Genomic DNA, 24,669 nt, shown 5'->3' with positions numbered 1-24,669 from the left:
AAAAAAAAAAGATGAAAAAAAGGTAGCTGTGTGAAGTGACAGATATATTAGTGAACTTGAAAATGTGATTCCTTTCACTGTATAAACATGGATCAAATCTTCACATTGTATGGTTTAAATATACTACAATTTTGTCAATTTTACTGCAGTAACTGGGAAAAAACAGCTTAAAAATTTAAAAAGTCACCATGGCAGCAGTATGAAGAAGGAACACAAACAAAAAGCCAAAGTGCATTTGGTCTGTAGAACTTGTTATTTGAAATATCAGAAATTAGAAAGATAAAAAAAAAAATTTAAAAGCAATGGTGATGGGGGAGTAACCAAGACAGCTGAGTAGCAAAATTTCACACACTCAAAGACCCAGAACAAAGGCAGTAAGGTGAAAAGAGCTTAGGTCAAAGCCATTGGCTGATACTGGAAAACTCTCCAAAGAGCTAGGAAGTGACTTGGATTCCTCCTAAAGACACTGGCAGCAGGCACTCTGGGGAGCTTGTTCTATCACGAGAACACTGATGCTAGGAACATTCTGGAGTTCTCCCTCTAGCAGGAAGCTTACTTGCCCATCAGCCTATCAGCACCAGTACCAGGACACGTATGGTCAAGCTGCAAGCTTCACAGGAGACCTAGCTTTCCTCCCCAGGGGGCAAGCACCAGCCTTGGCTACACAGCCTTCCAGCCAGGGCCAGATCCCAAACTTTAGGATCTGGCCCTGCCCACCGGTGGGCTGACACAAGACACAGGATCCCCTAGGATCCAACCCCACCTTCTAGCAGGTGACATGAATCCTGAGATCCCTCAGGCCCTGCAGCCAGATGTTCCAGGGTCCCCTGCCCACAGACAGCCTCAGTGGGACCTGGCCCCACTCACCATCAGACTGGCACCAACTTTGGGACAGCCGAAGCCATGCAGCCAAAATACCAAGACCCAGCTCTGTCCATTGTCAGCTGACTACTTCCCTATAAGAAGGGCCTCACACACAACAGGGATAGGGGTGAGCCCTGTCTACCAGCATGCCCATCCCCACAGTAGTTGGCCCTGACACAAGAGAAGGCCCCACTTAGCCACATAGGAGTTAGCCCTAGAACATATAACTCTGGTGACCCAAGGAGAGGATGTTGTTGGGTCCCACAGGATTATCTTTTACATAAGGTCACTTCTCGATGATCAGGAAACATAAACCATCTACTTAATACCTACAAATAAACACAAAGAATTAGGCAAAAGGAGGTAACAAAAGACTATGTCCAAACAAAAGAACAAGACAAAACTCCAGAAGTAGAACTACACAAAGTGAAGACAAAGAATCTAACCTATAAAGGATTTAAGAATGAATAAACACAGTGTGAAGCTTAACAAACAGCTAGAAAATATGAAGAACCAAACAGAGCTGATGCATCTAATAAGTGAAATAAAAAACAGTAGAAGAAATCACAGTAGGTTATATGATATAGAGGAATAGATCATCGAATTGAAAGACAAAGTAGTAGAAATTACCAAAGCTGACAAGAAAAAAAGAAAGAATTTTTAAAAAATGAGGACAGTCTTAAAGACCTCTAGAACAACATCAAGCAAACAAATAATCACAATATATGGGTCCCAGATGCAGAAGAGAGAAAGGGGCAGAGAACTTATTAGAAGTGATAATAGCTGAAAATTTCCCATTCTAGGAAAGGAAACAGACATCCACGTCCAGGGAACACAGAGTTCCACATAACATCAATCCCAAGAGGTCCACACCAAGACACATAAATTAAATGGCAAAAATTAAAGAGAGAATCTTAAAAGCATCAAGGGAAAAGCAACTAGTTACATACAAGGGAGCTCCCATAAGACTGGTAGATAACTTTTCAGCAGAAACTTTGCAGGCCAGAAGGGAGTGGCATTATATATTTAAAGTGATGAAAGGGAAAAACCTATAACCAAGAATACATGCCAAAGCTACTTCAGATGTGAAAGAGATAATCTGACACACAAGGAAAAGCATAAAGTTTAGCACCACTAATCTGGCTTTACAAAGAATTAAAGGGTCTTCTCTAAGCAAAAAAGAAAAGACCAGAACTAGAAATATAAAAGTTATAAAAGAATACAATCTCATTGGTAAAGGCAAATATACAGTAAAGGTAGTAGATTAACCACTTATAAAGTTGGTAGGAAGGATAAAATAACAAAGTAGTAAAATCATCTATATCCATGATAGGCAGTTACAGGATAAACAAAACAAAAAAGTAAAAAATAATGTCAAAAGCATTCAATGTGGGGAAAGGGAGAGTAAAAACAGTCACATACATATATAGGTTACTGTATACAACTTCATGGTAACCACAAACCAAAAATGTATAATAGAAACACAAAAAAGAAATGAATCCAAACATAATACTAAAGAAAGGAATCAAATCATAAGGGAAGAGAGCAAGAGAAGAAAAGAATAAAAAGAACTACAAAAACCACCCCAAAACTATTAACAAAATGGCAGTAAGTACGTACCTATCAATAATTACTTCAGATGTAAAAGAACTAAAAGGATCAATCAAAGGACAAAGAGTGGCTGAATATATACAAAAACAAGACCCATCTGTATGCTGCCAACAAGAGACTCATTTCATATCTAAAGACACACAGATTGAAAGTAAGAGGAAGGAAAAAGGTATTTCATGCAAACGGAAATGGAAAGAAAGCTAGAGTACCAGTATTTATTACCAGACAAAATAGACTTTAAAACAAAGACTGTAACAAGAGAGGAAAAAAGGACATCACATAATAATAAAGGAATCAATCCAACAAGAAGATATAATCATTGTAAATATACGTTCACTCAACATCAGTTCAGTTCAGTTCAGTCGCTCAGTTGTTTCCGACTCTTTGCGACCCCATGAATCGCAGCACGCCAGGCCTCCCTGTCCATCACCAACTCCCAGAGTTCACCCAAACTCTTGTGCATCGAGTTGGTGATGCCATCGATTTAGTGATGCCATCCAGCCATCTCATCCTCTGTTGTCCCCTTCTCCTCCTGCCCCCAATCCCTCCCAGCATCAGGGTCTTTTCTAGTGAGTCAACTCTTCGCATGAGGTGGCCAAAGTATTGGAGTTTCAGCCTCAGCATCAGTCCTTCTAATGAAAACCCAGGACTGGTCTCCTTTAGGACAGACTGGTTGCATGTCCTTGTAGTCCAAGGGACTCGCAAGAGTCTTCTCCAGCACCACAGTTCAAAAGCATCAATATAAGAACACCTAAATACATAAATGTGAACAAACATAAAAGCAAAAATTGACATTAACAAGTAAAAGTAGCAAACTTCAATACCCCATTTAAATCAATAGACGATTCAGACCAAAAAATCAATAAGGAAACACTGGCCTTAAATAACACATTAGATCAGATGGCTATATATATATAAGATCAGATGCCCTTATATATATATATATATATTAAATACTTTATTCAAAAATAGCAAAATAAACCTTTCAAGTGCACATGGAACATTTTCCAGGATAGATCACATTCTAGGCTACAAAATATGTCTGAACAGATTTAAGAAAACTGAAATCATATCAAGCATCTTTTCTTACCACAACGCTGTAAGCTTAGAAAGAAAGTGCAAGAAATACAAACACGTGGAGGCTAAACTAAATGCTACTGAGCAAAAAACATGTCACTGGAGAAATCAAAGGGGAAATAAAAAAATTCCTGGAGACAAATGAAAATGGAAACATAATGACTGAAATCTATGCCATGGAGCAAAAGCAATTCAAGGAGGGAAGTTTATAGCAATACAAGCTTACATCATGAAACAGGAAAAATCTCAAGTAAACAACCTAATAATACATCTGAAAAACTAGAAAAAGAACAAATAAAATCCAAATTAGGAGGAAAGAAATACAAAGATCAGAGAAGAAATAAATAAAATAGAGACTAAAAAACAATTTTAAGAAACCATGGAAACTAAAAGCTGAATCTGTCAAAAAATAAAATTGATAAACTATTACTCAGATGAATTAAAAAAAAAGCAGGCCCAAATAAAATCAGAAATGAAAAACGATGTTATAATTAACATCACAGAAATACAAAGGATCATAAGAAATTACTCAAACAATTTATACATCAATAAAATGGACAACCTAAAGGAAATGGATAAATTCTTAGAAACATAAAATCTCCCAAAATTGAATCAAGAAAAAATATACAATATCAACAGACCAATTACCAGTACTGAAATTGATTACTGACTTAAAAAATTCCCAGTGAACAAAAGTACAGGACAGACAGTTTCACAGGTGAACTGTACCAAATATTTAAAGAAAAGTTAACATCTATCCTTCTAAAACTACTCCATAAAACTGAAGAGAAAGGAATGTTTCAGAAGTCATTATACCAGGCCAGCATTACCCTGATACCAAAACCAAAGACACCACAAAAAAAGAAAATTACAGGCCAACATCACTGGCGAACACAGACGTGAGTATCTTCAACAAAATATTAGCTAACTGAATCCAAAAGTACATTAAAGGGATTAAACACCATGATCAAGTGAGATTTATCCCAGGAATGCAAGGATATCCACAAATAAATCAATGTGATACACCACAGTAACAAACTGAAGAATAAGAATCTTAAGATCATCTCAACAGATGCACAGACAGCCGTCAACAAAATTCAACATCCATTTACAATAAAAACTGTCCACAAAGTGGATACAAGAGGGAATATACCTCAACATATTAAAGGCCATATGACAAACCTAGAGCCAAATCACATTCAATAGTAAAAAGCTGAAGCATTTCTTCTAAGATCAGGACAAGACAAGGATTCCCACTCTTGCCTCTTTTATTCAACACAGTATGGCCAAGTCCTAGCCATAACAACCAGACAATAAAAAGAAAATGAACCCAAACTGGAAAGGAAGAAGTAAAACTATTTCTGTTTACAGATGGCATGATACTATATAAAGAAAATCCGAAAGATGCCACCAAAAAACTATTAGAATTAACACATGAATTCAGTAAAGTTGAAGGATATAAAATTAACCTATAGAAATCTGTTGCATTTATATACACTAACAACGAACTATCAAAAAGAGAAATTTAAAAGTCATATTTACAAGAGTCCCCTGCTGGCTTAGTGGTTAGGATTCCAGGCTTTCACTACCATGACCCAGGTTCAATTTCTGGTCAGGGAACTGGAATCCCATAAGCTACAAGGTTAAATACATAAATAAAACAATCACCTTTACAATTGCATAGAAAAAAAAAATGAGAAAGCAGTTACTTGTAGCTTTTCTATTCCTTAGTTATACATGCTTCCAATAAACAGGGCATGTGGTTTCACCCATAAGGACTTTTTAAAGGCCCTATAGTATAATCTAGACAACTCCAGAAAGTAACTCACGCATAATGAGACAAAGTTATTTTACAGTTCCACGCTTCTGAGTTTCAACTTTAAAAAAATAGCAGAAGAAAGCACTTCAAATTTGACCTATTTAGGTTAAAAATTAGTGGGAAAACAAGCTCCTTAAAAGAGAAAATAAAATAGAACCAAAAAATTCAAAATAGAAGATAACCTACAAAACAAAGAGTGAAGAAAACAGGAAAAAGTAGGCAATAGTAGTCCAAAGTAAAGGGGAGAGGGGGAAGCATGTTTCAGATTAGCCTGGCATCAATAGTCCAAGCTTCTATTAGTCTCCCCTACTCCATCTCAATTATTCATGCCCTGGGTAGATGAACTTTCTACCTTCACCATGAAAACAAAGGATTACTTTAACTATCTGTGTCATGAAAAATTTTCCAAACCCTTGGTGATTCTTTATTCCTGCCCTTTAGTCAAAAGATAAAATAGCCCCTACTGCATAGGACTTAATTTTTTCACCTGTTCCAACCTTCATCCCACCACAAAAAAAAACTGCTTCATCATCAATCCTCTCTCCTGCTTATATTATCAATCTCTCCCTCTTTACTGGCTTCTTTCTTCAACACATAAATATGTTCAAAATTCTTTCATCCTAAGAATACAAAAATTCTGCCTCCTCCTTGCAACCTCTTCAAACTCACTTGCCAGAATGGGCTTTCTAAAACACAAAACCAATTATTTTGGTATTCTTGCTGAAAATTCCTAAAAAGTTCCCCTCCAGAGATTTTTCTAAATATCAAGATTTTATTTCTCATCACAACTGTTCCTCACTGTGCCAAATTTTGTCGAGCACTTATACAAAACTGATAATGCCATTTTCCCATTTATCCCTAGGTAACTGTAGCTCATTCTCCAGTATTCAGCACAAGCTACACTGCCTCCTATTTCCTGATCATCCTTTCAGACTGAGATACCAATCTTTGGCCAGTGTTTTCTCTTTATCTGCCCATGATTTCTTATGCACTCTAGGCTGTAATCTTTGCTTTTTATTGTCTGTCACCCTCTCTATACTATGAGTAAACTGAAATCGAAGACTGACTTGTCAGCTCTGCCTCAATATCTTTTAAACTATTCAGTAAATGTCTGCTAAATGAATGACAGATCAGCAGCAAAGATAAGCAGACATGGACACAGTAAACCACGATTGAAGCATCAGACTTGAAGTAAAGATATATTTGCACTTATGTAAAACTGACTGCCATGTGAAATATCATTCTACAGTATATAAAGCAATCATTTTATGGGGCTTGAAAGGGAGCCAACGGAATAGACAGACTGTCTCCTGCTGGCTCCTGGTTATGTGCAGACGTGGATCATCTTCCTATCAGCCTAAGGATGAAGCAGTTACAAAGAAAAGGCAGTGCTAAGGATGTTGTAGAGAGATGGAGTCAGGGCTTGGATTCACTGCTCTGTCTCTGAACTTCTCCTGCTAGATGAAATCAAATTATCTTTATTGCTTAAACTCCAATCTTTTCAATTCAAACTAAGTTGTAAAATGGCCAAAAGTTCCTTCCTTAATTATAAGCATGTTCCTTTGCAATGTGACTTCACCCTTCTTCCCCAGAAAAGGTGCAGTCTATTTCTCTAACCCTTAATTTGGGCTTGGTTCTATGCAACATTGGGTTAATGGAACATTAGAAAATGTGACACAGAAGTGTGTTTAAAAGGGCTTGTACATTAGGGCTTTCCCATTCCCACTCTCAGAAACACTAACTATGAAGTAAAGAAATCTGTGCTAACCTGGAGAATGAAATACCACATGGAGAGGGACTTCGGCTTTCCCAAGCAAAGCTCTAGACATGTGAGTGAGGTCATCCTAGAATATCCAGCCACAACCAAGGCAAACTCAGACCACAAGAACTGCCTGACCAACATGCAGAATTGTGAGAAATAATGTGTGAAGCCACAGGTCCCGAATCTCTGGGCCACAGACCAGAACTCCTCAGATCAGTGGCAGTTACTAGATTAGAAATAAAGCACACAATAAATGTGCTTCAATCATCCTGAAACCATCATCTCCACTCCTGGTCCATGGCAAAATCCACGAAACTGGTCCCTGGTGCCAAAAAGGCTGGGGATTGCTGTATAAGCCACTGAAGTTTGGATAGTTTTTACAGTGTTATTGACTAAACATTTGGTTTGGTGGTTTAGTTGCTACGTCATGACCGACTATGTAGCCTGCCAGGCTTCTCTGTTCATGGGATTTCCCAGACAAGAACACTGGAGTGGATTGCCATTTTCTTCTCCAGAGGGATCCTCCCAACCCAGGGATTGAACCTGGGTATACTGTCCTGCAGGCAGTCTCCTGAATTGCAGACTAGATGTCTGTGTCCCCTCAGATGTGTTAAAGCTCTAACTCCTGTTTACATGGGTTTCTGAGGAAGTAATTAAAGATAAATGAGGTCATAAGGGTGGGGCCCTGATACAACAAGATATGCCCTAATAAGAAGATACACCAGAGAATTTTTCTCTCTCTTTCAGTTATCTGCAAGCCAGGAATAGACTTATTACCCGCTATACCTTGATCTGAGACTTCTAAGCCCTAGACCTGCAAGACGACCAATGTGTGTTGCTTTGTCATTCACTCTGTGGTGTTCTGTTAGGGAAGCCCGAGCAGGTTACCACTATACAGCATAGCAAACTGAACAGTGAGTCTTAGCACTAGCCCTGCTCACTCTTTTTAAAAGATTACTGCGAAAAAAAAAAAAAAATGTTTTGGGTATATGTAAATCAAGTTTTAAGCTAATTTATGGTTTAAGCTAATAATGAGATGCCTTTTGTCATCATATTGCTTCATTTACTCTTAATTGACCATCAAAGTTCTTTTCTAAATGGTGTCTAATACTGTACAGAGTAAAATTATCTACATTTATCCACCAGAATAGAATTTTACTATGATTACAGAGTACTCAAACAATGTAGTCACATTAATTTATTCAAATATTTGAGCACCTACTATTTACTTGGCAATGGTTATGATAAGGATGAAAGAAAATATAGTCTCAACTCTCAACAATACTCAGGGGAAGAGACAGACAAAATAAATAGTTTGTAGTATAGGGTACAGACTTTCATAGGTTCTATTACTTCAATGTAAACTACAGCTTCATTCTTTCTACATTAATGACCCTAAACTACTGTCACAAATACCAAAGTCAGACTTTCATATGTCAGGAGATATTTATCAACTTCAAGGTACAGCATTGTGGTACTGCCTGGCAATCAATTGTTCAGCTTTGTTATATTTACCAGTGCAGCAGTATGTGGGCTATTATTTATCAGTTCAACAAATACTTATTTGTTGCCACAAATTTTATACTATTTTGCTTGTATTTTTTTTACATTCAGTAAAAGTTTGATAGTAGTGATAATATGATCAAGAAAAGGTGGAACTCATCAAGTATACTGAAAGCAGGAATCTTCGGATGGCTGACCACATGTTCAATTATTAAGTAAAAAACGAAGTATATTAACCATTGGCAATATTTAAAAATCAAGTAAAAGTGATAAAGAAGCAGAGAAGCCTTTGGAATTATGGACTGGAATTATGAACTGTTGATTATAGAAACAATACTAGTGATCCAAAAGCAAAAGAACAATCATGAGTCCACAGAACTCTTGATGAGATAATGCTCGTTATAGACTTCTTAGTCACTTCAAAACGAGAATTTAAGATGGGAAATTATTTGTAAAAATTAGTCAGAATAGGTAAACCTATAGAGACAGAAGGTAGATTAGTGGTTGTCTAGGGTTAAGAGGTTTGGACGAATAGGGAGTGACTGCTCATGGTGCAGAGTTTCTTTTTGGGGTGATGAAAATGTTCTAAAATTGATTGTGGTGGTGGTTTTATGACTCTAAATATACTAAACCCAATGAATTGTAAGCTTTTAATAGGCAAACTGTATGGTATGTGAGTTATATCTCAAAAAATATATTGCTGATCAAAGCTTTAACTTGAAAGCCTCAACAGTTAAAAGATATTATTGGTCAATATTCAGTGTTCAATCTATGTTTTTCTTGTTTTAAATAATAATGTCCATCAATTTCAAGATAAAAAAAGAAGTAAACACTTCCACCATAAAACCTTATAACTTTTGTTCCCCTGGAAATAGAACATTCTCCCTAAAACAGGTAAATCTATTGTTGAACCTTCATGCTTTCATACAGCTTTTCAGAAGTAGCAGACAACCTATGTAACACAGCAAGTCCTGTAACCAAGGTATAAACAAAAAGGTGAGAAAGTACGTAGATGGAACAAATTATCACTGCATAGTTTACTATTATATCTTTAATTAAAGGACCTTCCTATCAATCTGCAACTTACCTTCATCATGACATTTAGTGTATATTTTTGATCTTCCCTCCTTGCCACAGCTTTTGCTTCCATAGCTTCTTTTGCTCTTTCCTGTGCTTGTAGGATAGACTTCTCCCTTATTCTTTGCATCATCTCTTTGTCAACTAAAACAAAGAATATCACTAAATTAGAATCATGATGAATTTGTCTTACTTAGGAGAATTTGTTTTTCTTACATATTGATCTGGGATAAGATGGTTTTGGACCCAACTTCACATGGAGAAGTAAGAACATTTCTCAGTATTAAACTAGTCAAGAAGCTAATAAGAGTGACTGTAACAGTAATGAATTAGTAAAGAATGGATGCCTTTGTGCACTGAGACAGACACAGAGAGACAGAGAGGGAAGATATGAATAAGAGACAAGAGGAGCAATGGAGACAGGAAATAAGACAGGGAATGAGGATGCGGACAGGGGAGGAAGAGGAGGAGGAGAGGGTCACAGGAGGGAGAGAGAGGGTGTGCAATGGGAGGGATGGGGAGAGGCAAATCGGGCAGGAGAGGAGGAAAGAGAACACACTGATACTCCTCTCTCTCCTATTAGCTTATAAACCTGATCACAATAAAGCATCACTAGGAGGTCTCTTAGAAAAGAACACGGGTTGAGATCATCTAACATGATCGATCACCTTCAAAAACATCAATGGTTAGTCTTATGTATGAAGAGTACAGGGCAAGCTTTAGGAAAAATTATAATGTCACACGACATGTTACATACAAAACTTTACAATTCACAGTCATTTTCTATTCAGTGATTCAGTATTTTAGAAACTGCAGGCTGTGATCCATTATGGGGTAAATTATGTTAAGAGAATAAGGATTAAGGAAGGGATCCAGACTTTGAAGAAAAAAAACAGGAGGGGAGACAAAACTTGGGAGAGTGAAGTAAGAAGAGACAAGGAGGGTAGGAGTGGAGGGATGACTAGTAAACCCTTATACTAACCCTTTATATTGTTTTAAAATATATGAAAATAATACAAAAAGAAAACTAGTTACAAAGTGTTATATTAAAATACTTACAAAATATTAAGTGTTATATTAAAACACAAAACATTAAGTTTGTGATATACAAATACCTGCTTCTTTATTAATGCATTAAATAATACATAGCAAAATGTCTAATATATAATTTCAAAGTAGTGCATCTAAAAGACAAAGGTACCTGATATGAACATGTTGTGAATTTTATTGATACTACTATTGATTGTTGTCTACATTCATAATTGAAGGGAATATTAAATTTCAGTTAAAAATGAGTAAAGAGTATGGAATTTTTACCCATCCAAGATCCTGGCTGGAAATCAGGACTGGAATGAGGTCTGAAGACTCTCCCCAACCATACACCTGTTTTAGTAAGAGGGTGGCAGAGACCTGGACCAGCTTCAGGGGCAGAAGTAATTTTTTTTTTTTTTTGGGTAGAAGTAATTTTAAAAAAATCAAGTTTCTGAATTAAATGCTCCACATCTAAAAGAAATGAAAAATGGATCAAGAATGAACTTCAAAAAAAACTGGAGCAGTATTTTGTGAATAATGAGGGAGGCAGGCTTGGAGTAGATATTGGAGTTTCATAATACTATATGTGGAAAAAAAGATTGCTAAAACAATTTCACTGAATTGCATGTAAAACTGAGTCTGAAAAAAATAAAAAATAAAAATCAAGGTTAAGAAATTAAAAAAAAAAACTGAGTTTGACATCTAAAAGAATCTCAAACTTGGTTTCTGAAGTAAAGTCAATGTTCATTACTTGTTACATAAGTTAGTTTTAAGACTGTTTTGATTCGTCTAATTGGTAATTATGGTCAAACCCAATCTGCTGCCTGATTTCTTACAGCACATAGGCTAAGAATTATTTTTAAAGTTTTAAATAGTGGAAAAAATCAAAATACTAGTAATATTTAATGACATAAGTGGCTCAAACTGTAAAAAGTCTGCCTGTGATGCAGAAGACCTGGTCCGGGAAGATCCCATGGAGAAGGAAATGGCAACGTACTCCAATATTCTTGCCTGGGAAATCCCATGGACAGAAGAACCTGGTGGGCTATAGTTCACGGGGTTGCAAAAAGTCGGACATGACTGAGGCAACTTAGCATGTATGCTATCTGTTTAAGTCATTATATTAGATGATGATTCTGGTCTCATCTAACTTCAAAATTAAGATTATCAACATCAAATGAAATAAATCAAAGTATTTACATTTAATTTTAGGTGAGAAGTCAGAACATCCTGTGTGTGTTTCATGACATATTCCCAGACACCATCTCGGACTTAAAGAATCAAAAAGTAAGACAGGGGTAGGAGAGAACAAATCTGGTTTTAAAAACCCCTCAGTTAGTCTAGGATTCAATACAGAACTAAAGTAAGCTGGCTATGATAATCTCCCTTCCAGTATCTTCTGAACTCAAAACCACATTGTAGAGAAAAATCTTACCTAGTACCAAGAACTAAAAAATTTAATTCCACTGCAAGATATGAAGAAAACATTAATATAAAGAGTGGCTGCAATTTTCCCATTCTCAATAGTTCCAACTCAAGGCTTAATGCCAAAGACCTAAGAGAAATCTCAGACAGTAGACAGAAAACACAAGAAAACATGGTAACTGTATCAGAGAGGAAGATAATAGAGCTAAAACAGTAGAGGGCAATTCAGTTCAGTTCAGTCGCTCAGCTGTGTCCAAGTTTTTAGGACCCCATGAATCGCAGCACGCCAGGCCTCCCTGTCCATCACCAACTCCCAGAGTTCACTCAGACTCACACCCATCGAGTCAGTGATGCCATCGAGTCAGTGATGCCATCCAGCCATCTCATCCTCTGTCTTCCCCTTCTCCTCCTGCCCTCAATCTTCCTCCCAGCAACAGAGTCTTTTCCAATGAGTCAACTCTTTGCATGAGGTGGCCAAAGTACTGGAGTTTCAGCTTTAGCATCATTCCTTCCAAAGAAATCCCAGGGCTGATCTCCTTCAGAATGGACTGGTTGGATCTCCTTGCAGTCCAAGGGACTCTCAAGAGTCTTCTCCAACACCACACTTCAAAAGCATCAATTCTTCGGCACTCAGCCTTCTTCACAGTCCAACTCTCACATCCATACATGACCACTGGAAAAACCATAGCCTTGACTAGACGGACCTTTGTTGGCAAAGTAATGTCTCTGCTTTTGAATATGCTATCTAGGGCAATTACTGACCCACAAAGCTGATTTTGGCAGAAGAATAGAATACAGATTAACAGTACAGACAACAGGAGATCTCAACTTGGGACTGTACATTTTAATCTCTAAAAAACATTTTAACAATTTAGGTCCCACTACCACAAACTGATTTTATCTGTCTAGGGTAAGATTCAGACATCTGTATTCTGTAAAAGTTCTGTTGTTCAGTCACTAAGTCACATCCAACTCGTTGGGACCCCATGGACTGCAAGCACACCAGGCTTCCCTGTCCTTCACTATCTTCTGTAGTATACATCTTCAAACATGTAGCCACTGTTGAGTGTGACCTTCGGCAATTACTCAACCTTTCTGCACCTCAGTAGCTTCACCTTAATAGGAAAAAAAAAAAAAAAATGGCGGGGGTGGTGGAGTACCTAAGTGATAGACTATTACAAGGATTAACAGATGAAAGAGTCGGACACGACTGAGAGACTGAACTGAACTGAATGCCTAATACAAAATGAGCGCTCATAAAGGCCAAACCGGGAGGCCTTACCCTCTGAAGATAGAAGCTCACATCGTTTAAGAGCTATTATTAACAGACTCAATTTTTTAGAAACTCGGTTACTCAATAATTAGGCTATTGGGTTATTTAAGAGACAGCTGAAGCACTACCTCATCTAAATGACGCTCGTGCCTGTTTTGTTTTCCTAGAAGAGCAACATAATTATTTCAAAAGATAGATTTTTGAATGGTATAAAGTTTTAAAAGCACAACCAGCTTAACATCTTTTAGTAAAGAACTTACCACCTGACAGAGAAAGGGTCTCCCACATGGCTGCTTCTTTTTTGCGCAGGGTGAAAACAATAGTGTTATTCCCAATCTTAGCTTTGCTGCTCTCATCGTCTATGGGAGCATAGAGAAACACCTCGAATAAAAATGGAGGGCAGTTCACCTATTCAGAAGAGGGGAAACGAAAGTTAATATGGCTACACAAAATGAAAAACACACCGCTTAAGAAATAAGTGGTGGAAGCCAAAATCATTTTCTTAAATTCCTGCTATAAATTTATTCCCAGGTCACGATAAAAGTAGCAAGGCATACGGAAGCCATGGATAAAATCATCCCTGACCCGATGACATCTATCTACAGACCAGGTGTCACCTGTATGAGATTCGTATCTTATTTTGTTTGTTTTGCTTTGTTTTATTTTTAATAGGACTAATATTTTAGGATGCTTATCTGCAAGGACGCGCCTCTTGCGCGTCCACAGCCATGCCCTCGCAGACGCCTCAGACCACACCCCCAGGGCAGGCTGGCACGATTTGCGTTCCTACCTTCAGATAATTTTCGGTGCAGAACACGTCCGCGTCTCGGACGCTGACGCCTCGGAGAGGCACAGAGATGAAGACCGCAGTGCTCGTCTGCTGCCAGCTGTAATTGCTAACGTGCAGCGGCATCCTGTGAGGCAGCCGGCGAGAGTGAGGCGGACTCACGCCCGCTCGGTTGCTAGGGAAGCCGGGGTTACCACACGCCAGCCCTTCCGGGTCAGGAGGGCCGGGGCACCCAGCGTTCCCAGCGTGCCCCGGGCGCGCCCCTGCGGCCGCCCTGCGGACTCCCCTCGCGACCGCCTGGGCCAGATTGTGGGGGCGTTCCCGCTGTTTGGGGTCTTATCCCTTCGGGAATCTGCGAAGTAGCAGACCCACTTCCGCTTAAGCAAGAAAGAAGCTTCACGCCTAAAAATGCAAAAAAGGGACGTAGGAAAGCGTGACCCGCGAGAAGCAGGTGCGACGCCCACGCGCCGTGGCAGCCTGGCCTTTTGTTTGTTGTGACGGAAGCTGTAGAAGTGAGCACCATTTGGTGTTCTTGTTCGGGGAATTTCCTGCTCATATAGACGTTCTGGCCTAGAAGCCTGCTGTCCAGTTATAGTCGTTCAAAGCCTGTCAGTCGGAAGCCACTCACAGGCGTGTAGATAGGGTTCGCTCCTTGGTTTGAGAACTTAATGACCGTATGACTCACCTGAAGAATGCTTGGCAGCAACTCAACTGTAGGATAAGTTAAATTGACACTGATATGTTTTATAATTGCTTAGGGAGACTTGTAACTTCCGCGCTGAAACGAAACTTGAAGACCATGTTAGTCTTCCCACATGCCGTGTTTAAGGAATCTGAGATCCATATATCCAACCCTGTTGTCACTTGGATTATTGTGGCTACACCGTGATTAAGATCCTAATGCCGTAGCTCCCAATATTCTTTCCTTGGAGACGCTTTAAAAATTACCGGAATTTGATTTTTTTTTTTTTTTTTAATAACATGAAAGCAGTGGCACCCCACTCCAGTACTCTTGCCTGGCAAATCCCATGGACGGAGGAGCCTGGTAGGCTGCGGCCCATGGGGTCGCTAGGAGTCAGACACGACTGAGCGACTTCACTTTCACTTTTCACTTTCATGCATTGGAGAAGGAAATGGCAACCCACTCCAGTGTTCTTGCCTGGAGAATCCCAGGGACGGGGGAGGCTGGTGGGCTGCCGTCTCGGGTCGCACGGAGTAGAACACGACTGACGCAACTTAGCAGCAGCAAGCACCTACAAACTATCTGCCACCTAGAAATAGGGATTTTTAACATTTTATTTTGTAAGTCACTAATAAAAATTTAAAAGCTACTGAAAAAAATCCTTGAGGAAAGCTAAGAAACAACAGACTTGGGAGGGAAAAAACACCATCTTTTACCCTGCAAACAGGCCACCCCTCAGTACAGTTCATCGTCTCAAGATATCCTAACTTTGAATACTGGGACCATGTTAGACTTCTTGTCTCTTGTCCTCCCAAGCAGAGAAACCTAAAAATCAATCCTGTAGATTCTTTTTCATGTTGCTTTTAACATTTTTCCCTCTTGTGTGCAATGCCTACTTTCACCATTTTCTTTCAAACTCTCTTTTGTGTCTTCTAAAGACAGTTTATGTATTCCAAAATTTTAAAGTGTAGATTCTGCCACTATAAAGAAATACAAGTGATATAATGTATTTATGGTAAATTAAAAGTATACTTTGAGCTGTTTGCGAGTTTCAGGGAAATTATCACTTTGTTAAGCACGTACAAACTTGTGTGGTGAAATTGTTCTATCAGTCTTATGAAACTTTTTGCACTCTGAATGAATATTTTTTAAAAACTTGATCGGTTTTATTACTGAATCATTACACCAGCTGATACCAATTTAAAACACCATTAATCTGTATACTTCAAGACTTAGGTACTTACCTAAAAAGTGTTTCACAAGCCTTGAAACTAATTCAATCCTAAAAGTGTTCCTTATCTGTGTTCCTTAACAGATTTAAAAAACAAAAAGATCTTAATCTAACCCAAGTGTAGATGGAAATTTGATATATGGCAAAAGTGTGCACATAAATGGGGAAAAGCAAAGAAAGGAATGACTATTGAATACATTGGTGTTAGAAATTGTAACCATATGGGAAAAAAATGAGATTGAATCGCTACATGCATATGGTGTCACACACAAAAATGAATTTCAGATGAAGATATATAAATTTAAAACTTATATGTATTTTTATATACACATACATGTGTGTATATATGATTTTGTCATACTTAAGCTTTTCTTAAGTATGATATCAAAAAGCACTTATGTTAAAGAAAAAAGATTGAAAACTTGAACTAAGATTAAGAACTTGTATTCACCAACAGGCACAATAAAGAATGACAAGATATATATTTTTCAATATATATTGGACATCTGTAGTTGAATAACTTGTGTTTTATTCAGTCACTGAGCAAGGAAGAACATGTGCCACCCTGAGTGTCTCAGTAAGGGGGTTCAGAACTAGGGGGAAAGTCTAAGGGAGGGAGGGTTTCCTCTAGATTGGATCCTTTCATAAAGAGAGGGAAACTCTATGCTTGAATAAAGAAGTAACTGTCCATAGCAGCTTCCTAGCAAAAACCTGAAAACAAGCCAAATATCAGTAGGTATATTCATACAAAACAATATCATCCAACAATAAAAATTAATTATAACTTTATACTGGGTGGATGAGTGGGAAAAAAAAAGCAAAGACCCTTAAGGAATAATGCCATTTTTATAAAATTTTAATGAAAAGCAAATCTATTGGTTAAGGATTCCTGTATATGTGGTAAAACTATAAAGGAAAGATAAGATGTCAGAAAGGATAACAGTTAACTCCTAGGTGGAACTCTGGCAAGTGACATTCTTTGTGGTAGCCAAAAGAGCTGATTTCTGCATAGACACACTGCATGAATTAAAACAAATTTGCTCAAAGCATGGTCCCCTGACAACAATGTCAGCATCATCTGGGGACTTGCTAGAAATACAAATTCCCAGACCCCACTGAAGACCTGCTGAACCAGAAAACCTGGAACTGTGGCCCAGCAATCTGTGTTCTAACAGAACCTCCAGGTAATTTTGATACACACCAAAAACTGAACCACAAGGGTAAGAGATAGCTTTTAATAGGGGAAAGGAGAAACTCACAAAGCCAAGAAAATAACAAAACAACCCAGGTTCTCCCATTCTCCCCTCATCCCAAGGAGAAGCATATAGGACCCAAAGCAATATGCTTGATCTGCAATGTAGCTTTGCATTATAGGAGAGGAATTCCATCCCCTTGCTGTCCTCCCTTCCATAAGAAAGGAGAACATACAAGTTTAAAGCTTAAGTATATGTATTTTTATATACACACACATGCACGCGTGTGTGTGTGTGATCTTGTCATCGTTAAGTTTTTCTGTAAGGTTTTATCTGTAAGGGCAAACATGAAGGGGAACCTTTTCAGGAGGGAAACTAGTGGGACCCAGGCAATTCGTGGTTTAGGTGCAAACTATAAGAATTATCTGAGAAAGCCAGCTTCCCAGTATCTGGAGACCTTGATTCACATGGAAAGATTAAGTTGGGAAAAAAAAAATTACTAGCACTGGTAAGATGAGTTCAGGTGCAGCTCCTCCCACTGGAAGACAGGAGGATATTGGCTGGTTCCCTAGAAAAATTGAGAGAACACCTCAAATTATTTTTGATTTTGTTCATTATAACAAAGTATGCCATCAGAGAGCATCAAAAAAATTGCTAAGTTTTTTTTACCCTTCTGCCTCTAGTTTTGGTGATGGATTTGCTTTATTCATCTTTTGACTCATAATGTACATATACAAATCTCTATATTATTTGTATGTAACAAATATTAGAAAAAGTAAAAATTTAAAAACAAGTTCTATAATAGAGGCATGTCCTTATTTTCTTCTTCCGTACTGTCAGGCTTTTAGGGAGTGAAAATGTACGTACATTACAAAGCAAAAATTAAATCCGATTTATTATTCACCTAAAACTAATTAACCATAATTTATTCTTTGATCATCAAAGTCAAATTTGGCCATAAGGAAAGACTCATTTATGATTTTTTTTAACACCACCTCAGAACTTTTTAAAAAACCCTTTGAAAAAAAAAGCCTTTATTCTTGCAACAAAATGATTTAGACACACTTGGAATTTTTTTCCTTTTTTACTCTAGGAAATGGAATCAGTCATTCTCCAAGAAACTTTAGTTCATTGGAAGGACTGATGCTGAAGCTGAAACTCCAATACTTTGGCCACCTCATGCGAAGAGTTGACTCGTTGGAAAAGACCCTGATGCTGCGAGGGATTGGGGGCAGGAGGAGAAGGGGACGACAGAGGATGACATGGCTGGATGGCATGACCGACTCGACGGACATGAGTTTGGGTAAACTCCAGGAGTTGGTGATGGACACAGAGGCTTGGCCTGCTGCAATTCATGGGGTCGCAAAGAGTCAGACACGACTGAGCGAGTGAACTGAACTGAATGCAGAATAGCTTTCAAGTCAATATCTCAGCACTAGGTTTTAAATGCATTCACTATTTTACTATTTTAAATTTGGGCTTTAGGAAAAGACAATGTGATTTACAGCTAGACAAGAATATATAGGTAGAGCTCATGTAGAGAGTGTGAAGTGCCATTTATCCTTTTTATTTTTGGCCAAAATATCTTAGGTTGACATTTACAGAGTATAGATCTTAATGATTTTTCCTACTAGACTTGTTTTAGCATATCAGTTTTTTTTTTTAAAGAATTTTAAGTGTTTCTAGTTCCTGAACTGGCGTTATGGAGCTTGGAAGTCACTCCATCCCAACAAGAAAAAGACTGAAGAAAATGAAACATCAACAACTCTTCTTAACTGCACAAGACAAGTAAGGTCACAGAGCAAGCCACTGTCCCCCAAATGGGAGAGATTGTATGTATGGTGAATCACAACCAATCAGAGCAGAAACGTCCATGGAACTAGTGCCAAGGCAGGAAAACCTGAATGTAGTTAACAAATTGCTAGAGGCTCACTGTGGGCAGATCTGAGAGACAAAAGCTAGTCTAGGGGGACTCAGCCCCCAACATTTTTGTGAGTTTTACTTTCTGAAACCCCACCAGTTTCTCACAGTTTATATTTACACAAAAATATCCTCAAGCTCTCATCAGGGGGATGGGAAATGAATGATTTTGAAATATGCCAGAGCATTTATTTGTTCTTAGCAATACCTTACCTTGGAAGAAATTATTTAACCAGAGCCTAAACTGCTAGAGTTTTATCAGAGTTTGACTAGAAAAAAATTTATAGCATTAAATGCATATGTCAGAGAAAGATCTAAAATCAATCAGTGTCTACCTTAGGCAGCTAGAAAAAAAGCAAAATAAATCCAATGTAAAAAGTATTTTAAAAGGAGAAATAATTTATAATTAAAGCATAAATCAATGAAATTAAAACTAGGAAATCAAGAGAGAAAATCAATAAAACAAATCTGGTTTTATGAAAATAAAATCAACAAGCCTCTAGCCAGCCTACATAAGGGAAAAAAAGCGGGGGAGTAAGGGGAGTGGAGAGGACACAAATAACTAATATGAGAAATGAAAGAGGCGATATCACTGCAGACACCGTGAATATGAAAAGGATAATAAAGGAGTAGTACTATGAACAACTCTGTGCCTACAAATTTGATAACCTAGATGAAATGGGCCAACTTCCTGAAGGACATGATCTGCCAAAACTAACACAAAAAGAAATAAACCACCTGAATAGGCCTATATCTACTAAAGAAATTGAATCAATAATCAATAACCTCCCAAAAGAGAGCGTTCCAGACCTTGATGGGGGTCACTGGTGACAAACATTAAGGAAGAAACTATACCAATTATCTATAGTTTTTCAGAAGACAGAGGTAGAGGATATACGTCCTAACTCATTCTACAAAGTCAGACATACCAGCACCTAGAAATCTCCAAGACAGGCCAACCTTGTGCCTAGTCTTGAAGTCGGGTAGTGTCAGTCCTCTTTCTTCTCCTTCAGTAATGTGTGGACTATTCTGGGTATTTTGCCTCTCCATATAAACTGTAGAATCAATTTGTCAATATCTACAAAATAACTTGCTAGAATTTTGATTGGGATTGCATTAAATTGATAGATCAAGTTTGAAGTACAATAATCAATGTGGTGTGGTATTGGTGAAAGGACAGGCAAATAAATCAGTGGAACAGAACAGAGAGCCTAGAAATACACCCACAGGAATATAGTCAACTGATCTTTGACAAAGGATCAAAGGCAATATGATGGACAAAAAACAGTCTTTTCAACAAATGAAACAACTGGACACCCACATGCAAAAAAGTAAATCTAGGCATAGTGGTTCTAACCTTCACAAAGTCTATTCAAAACAGATCACAGACCTAAAATTAAAATGTAAACTTATAAAACTCCTAGAAGATAACACAAGAGAAAATCTAGATGACCTTGGATTTAGTGATAAATTTTAGGTACAACACCAAAGGCATGATTCATGAAAGAAAACTGGTAGGCTGGACTACATTAAAGTAAGTTTTTTTCTGTCCTATGAGTGACACTATCAAGAGAATGAAAATACAAGACACAGAATGGGAGAAAATATTTGCAAAGGATACATATGATAAAGGACTGTTACCCAAAATACCTAAGAATTCTTAAGAAAACAAACAACCTGATTAAAAGATGAGCCAAACCTTAACAGACACCTCACCAAAGAAGATACACAGATGATAAATAAGAATATGAAAAGATGTTCCACATCATATGTCATAAGGGAAATGCAAATTAGAGCAATGACATACCACTACTAAACACATATTATAATGGCCAAAATCCACAACAATGACAACACCAAATGCTGACAAGGAAGTGGAACAAGAACTTTCATTCACTGCTGGTGGGAATGCAAAAAATTTAGACAGTTTAGTGGTTTCTTACAAAATGAAACATTCTCTATTTGCTCTAGCACCTCACCTCACCAGGCTCAGCATTCCCTTTTTTATTTCTTCTTAGCACTTAAACTCTAATTCACTTTTATTTTCTTTTTCTATAGAATAAAAATTTCATGAGCGTAGTGAGTTTTGTCTGCTTGATTTATGGCATGCACTGCGATGTTCTTAGCAGTTAGAACAGTGACTGACATAAATAACACTCATTATTAAATGTTGAATGAATATCTTATCTATATATTGGATTTCATAATTTTTGTTTTTTATTCTTTACCTTTCAGGATCCTGAATTGTACTTCTCTTAAAGTCTTTTTCAGGCTGTGCTGTCATTTTCATTGAGTGGATCAAAATTTTAAAAGATGTTTGTTGGCTATTTTTATCATTAGTTTTCTTCATGCTTTGAAATTTTGATTTACAGTGGGTTTTTTTTTTTTTTCTTTCCTTTTACTTTTGTTTCTTTCTTCTAGGTTCTTCCTTTCCTTTCTGGCAGTTTTAAGTTGCCTCTAACCTGTGTCCTAGGAACTCCAATTCAGCCAAGTGTTACGTCAATTTACTGTTTCAAATTCTTTGGTGATACTGTACACAAGTTACCAACTGAGAAAATTACAAAACTGTGTATTTGTGCCACATTAGGCCCATAAGCTAGAGTCCCAGGTATCAGCTGGAGCCAAGTTTGCTTTTTAACCTTTTTCACATGTGAGGCAGCAACACAAGTAATCCCAGCTCACACCAGGCTTAAAGCAGTTATTCCTGTTCTATTGACCACTAAAAATAAATCAGTTTCACAAATTTCACCAAATTGAAGCCCATCAATTTTATTCACCTTTTAAATAAACTTTTATCTTTTAAAGATTAACCATTTAAATAAATCTTTTAAATATTAAATCTTTTACATGTTTTAAATAGCCAATTTGTGGCCCTATTATTCCTCTCTAGTGTTTGTTTTCTATTCTATTTTCTATTGTCTTATTTCCTTCCTCTACTTTCCTTAGGATTTTTTATTCCTTAGAATTTTATTCCTTAGGATTATTTATTTCTTATGCTCTTGAGATCAACACTTAGCTCATTATATTTTGGGCAAAGTTATCTAAAGCTATACATTTCAAGTACTGCATTATTGCATCTCAAGTTTGGAATGTAGTAGCACTTAGACCTCATTACCCTGCCAGATTAGAGTTTTTGACAGATTTCTGTCTTGGGCTCAGAGTCATACAGGATGCTGCTTCAGCATAGTTTTGTTTTTTCCTTTATTTCTTATCCTGGTGTGGAGATACACACACACACACACACACACACACACACACGTATATATATATTTGTTTTGAACCCAATCTTTTTATATTTATTATTTTATATGTTTGAAACAAAGTGATACCTTAGAGCATCAGTTTCATAATGTTATTTGATCAGAAGTCTCTGTACATCTTTTTCCTACAACAGATGGGATAATTTTTTTTTCCCTTCCACACATTTAAATAAACCTTTGGTACATTCAAATTTTACCTTGATGTACTTTTATCTTATTGTCACCTTTATTACCTCTAATATCAAGTTGCATCAACCGATACAGTCATATTTTATGCATCTTTGTTTTTCTCAAGGCACCCGATGACTGTTTCAAACAGACTTTGGGTGTCTTTTGTAAACCTAATTTTATCATTCAAGCAAGTTTGTTCTTAATATTGCTACAGTATTAGCAATACTGTATCTCTACTTCAAGGATCACTATGCTGCTGAGATTGTAGAACTCCTCTCCAATTAATTTTCTATTAACAAAACTAGAGTCCTAATTTGTAACAATCAAAATAGAGGTATGTTCACGTTTTCTTAAGGAAACTCAGGGCTCAGTGTTATATACAAACTTCATAGGGAAAACAACAAAAATCTTGGTTTGCTCAGTATAAAACTAAATTCCTAGTAAACTGGAGCTATGGCCCTGGCTTAACACTTCCTGGCACATCTCCTACCCACAGCCAAGACCATCACACTTACTTGTCTTGATGAAAGTCAAGCATTTAAAAAACAGTTATTTTTCTCTTTAAAAACTAGCTTTATTTAAAATAATCTAAAGCATAACACTAACAGGAAACAAATTTACAATACATATTGTTCAAGAAAGCCTGCCATACATAATTTCAACTAATAGTAGGTCTATATACTGGTAAATAACATTATACAATGCACAAATGACATTTAGCATGATCCCTGAAAAGAACAGCCAACAATAACACAGACTGTTTTGATAGAACCTCTACACATCTTACTACTTACCTATAGAATAAAAAACTAAAATGTGGAAGATAAGTTAAACTCCAATTTTAAAATTCTAGCAGATGTTTAAGGAAAAAGAATAATAAGGAGGAAATTAGTATCTTAAAAAGAGAAATGAAAACTGGCTTACCATTATTTACAGTAATTATTAAAAAGTATTCAGAATTGAGAATTATTTGGTTTACTAGTTGGAAGCCAAACTGCCCATTATCTACTGCATTCAGTTACCAAGCCAATTTTCTCTGAAAACTGTAACCTGCATGTTAACTACATAAAGAAAATAAACAATTTGGAGGTAACCTAGTCATTTCATACTTTATTCAAATTTTTCCACAAAGCAATTCATGAATCATTTAATATGAGTACTTCTTTAAAACTCTATGATTCAAATAGAAATAGATCCAGTTCTAAAAGACTGTATATGAAGTACCAGGAAAAAAAAAAACATGTAAAACTAAAATACAAAAAAAAAAAAAAAGAAACCCATGAAAACACTGAGTATTCAAATAAAATATAATGGGATTATGACACAGTATGGCATCTGGAATTTTTTTTTAAGTAACTGAGATTCATTGCTATGTCAGTTCTATCAATAGCTGACAATCAAATGTATGATACATACCAAAACAACCATGCCAAAAATGACAACATCAGTAGACATTAACCTTGTAATATACATCACTGATATAGTAAAGTTTTATCAATCCAGGATAGTTTAAATTGATAAAAGTCTGAAATTTTGAATATTTTAAAAAGATATGCAGTTTAAGCACTCACAAGCATTTTTTTTCTGTTAAGTGTGTAATTTCAAATATGCAAATCTGCAAGTATTATCTATTACAATTCTTTTGGGTACTTGGTTTGATGACAAAAGAATGCTTTTAAACTAGTATTCTGAAATAAATGCTTATAAAAAGCTAACATTTTTTTCAAGATTAAACATTTTTCTTTAAAATCTTATTATTTTCATTAACAAATCTTTTCATCAGAGAGTACAAACACCAATCAAGCCTTGAATCAATGGTTACAAATTCTAACTAGAGGCATTTCATGTTATTTTAATAAATAGTTTCTCAATAAATGAAGATTACTATTACTATTTATTTTGATTATGGTGGAGTGAATGATATCTTTCTTGGTTGGAAGACATTAAAATAAGTTCAAAGTCTAGTATATAATGATATAGGC

General features: G+C 36.8%; 1 protein-coding gene and 1 long non-coding RNA gene across 3 annotated transcripts in view; one reads left to right on the top strand and one right to left on the bottom strand.

The window, feature by feature from the left end:
• Nucleotides 1-14,479, bottom strand: part of DNAAF4 (dynein axonemal assembly factor 4) — a 76,759-nt gene extending 62,280 nt beyond the window's left edge. For both annotated transcript variants that reach the window (XM_070797511.1, XM_019968789.2), the window contains exons 1-3: nt 14,234-14,479; nt 13,704-13,851; nt 9,724-9,857 (exon numbers count right to left, since the gene is read on the bottom strand). In XM_070797511.1, coding sequence (XP_070653612.1) covers nt 9,724-9,857; nt 13,704-13,851; nt 14,234-14,356 — 405 coding nt within the window. In that variant the 5' untranslated portion in view covers nt 14,357-14,479. The remainder of the gene's footprint in view (nt 1-9,723; nt 9,858-13,703; nt 13,852-14,233) is intronic.
• Nucleotides 14,480-14,557: 78 nt separating this feature from the next.
• Nucleotides 14,558-23,963, top strand: LOC139185261 (uncharacterized). Its single transcript, XR_011568866.1, has 2 exons — nt 14,558-14,681; nt 18,430-23,963. It is a non-coding gene; the product is annotated as an uncharacterized lncRNA (long non-coding RNA).
• The last annotated feature ends 706 nt before the right edge of the window (nt 23,964-24,669 follow it).

This window comes from Bos indicus, chromosome 10, assembly GCF_029378745.1.
Source record: "Bos indicus isolate NIAB-ARS_2022 breed Sahiwal x Tharparkar chromosome 10, NIAB-ARS_B.indTharparkar_mat_pri_1.0, whole genome shotgun sequence".
NCBI lineage: Eukaryota > Metazoa > Chordata > Mammalia > Artiodactyla > Bovidae > Bos > Bos indicus.
Note: the sequence above shows the minus strand (reverse complement) of the source record. Positions and strands in the feature narration are given on the sequence as shown.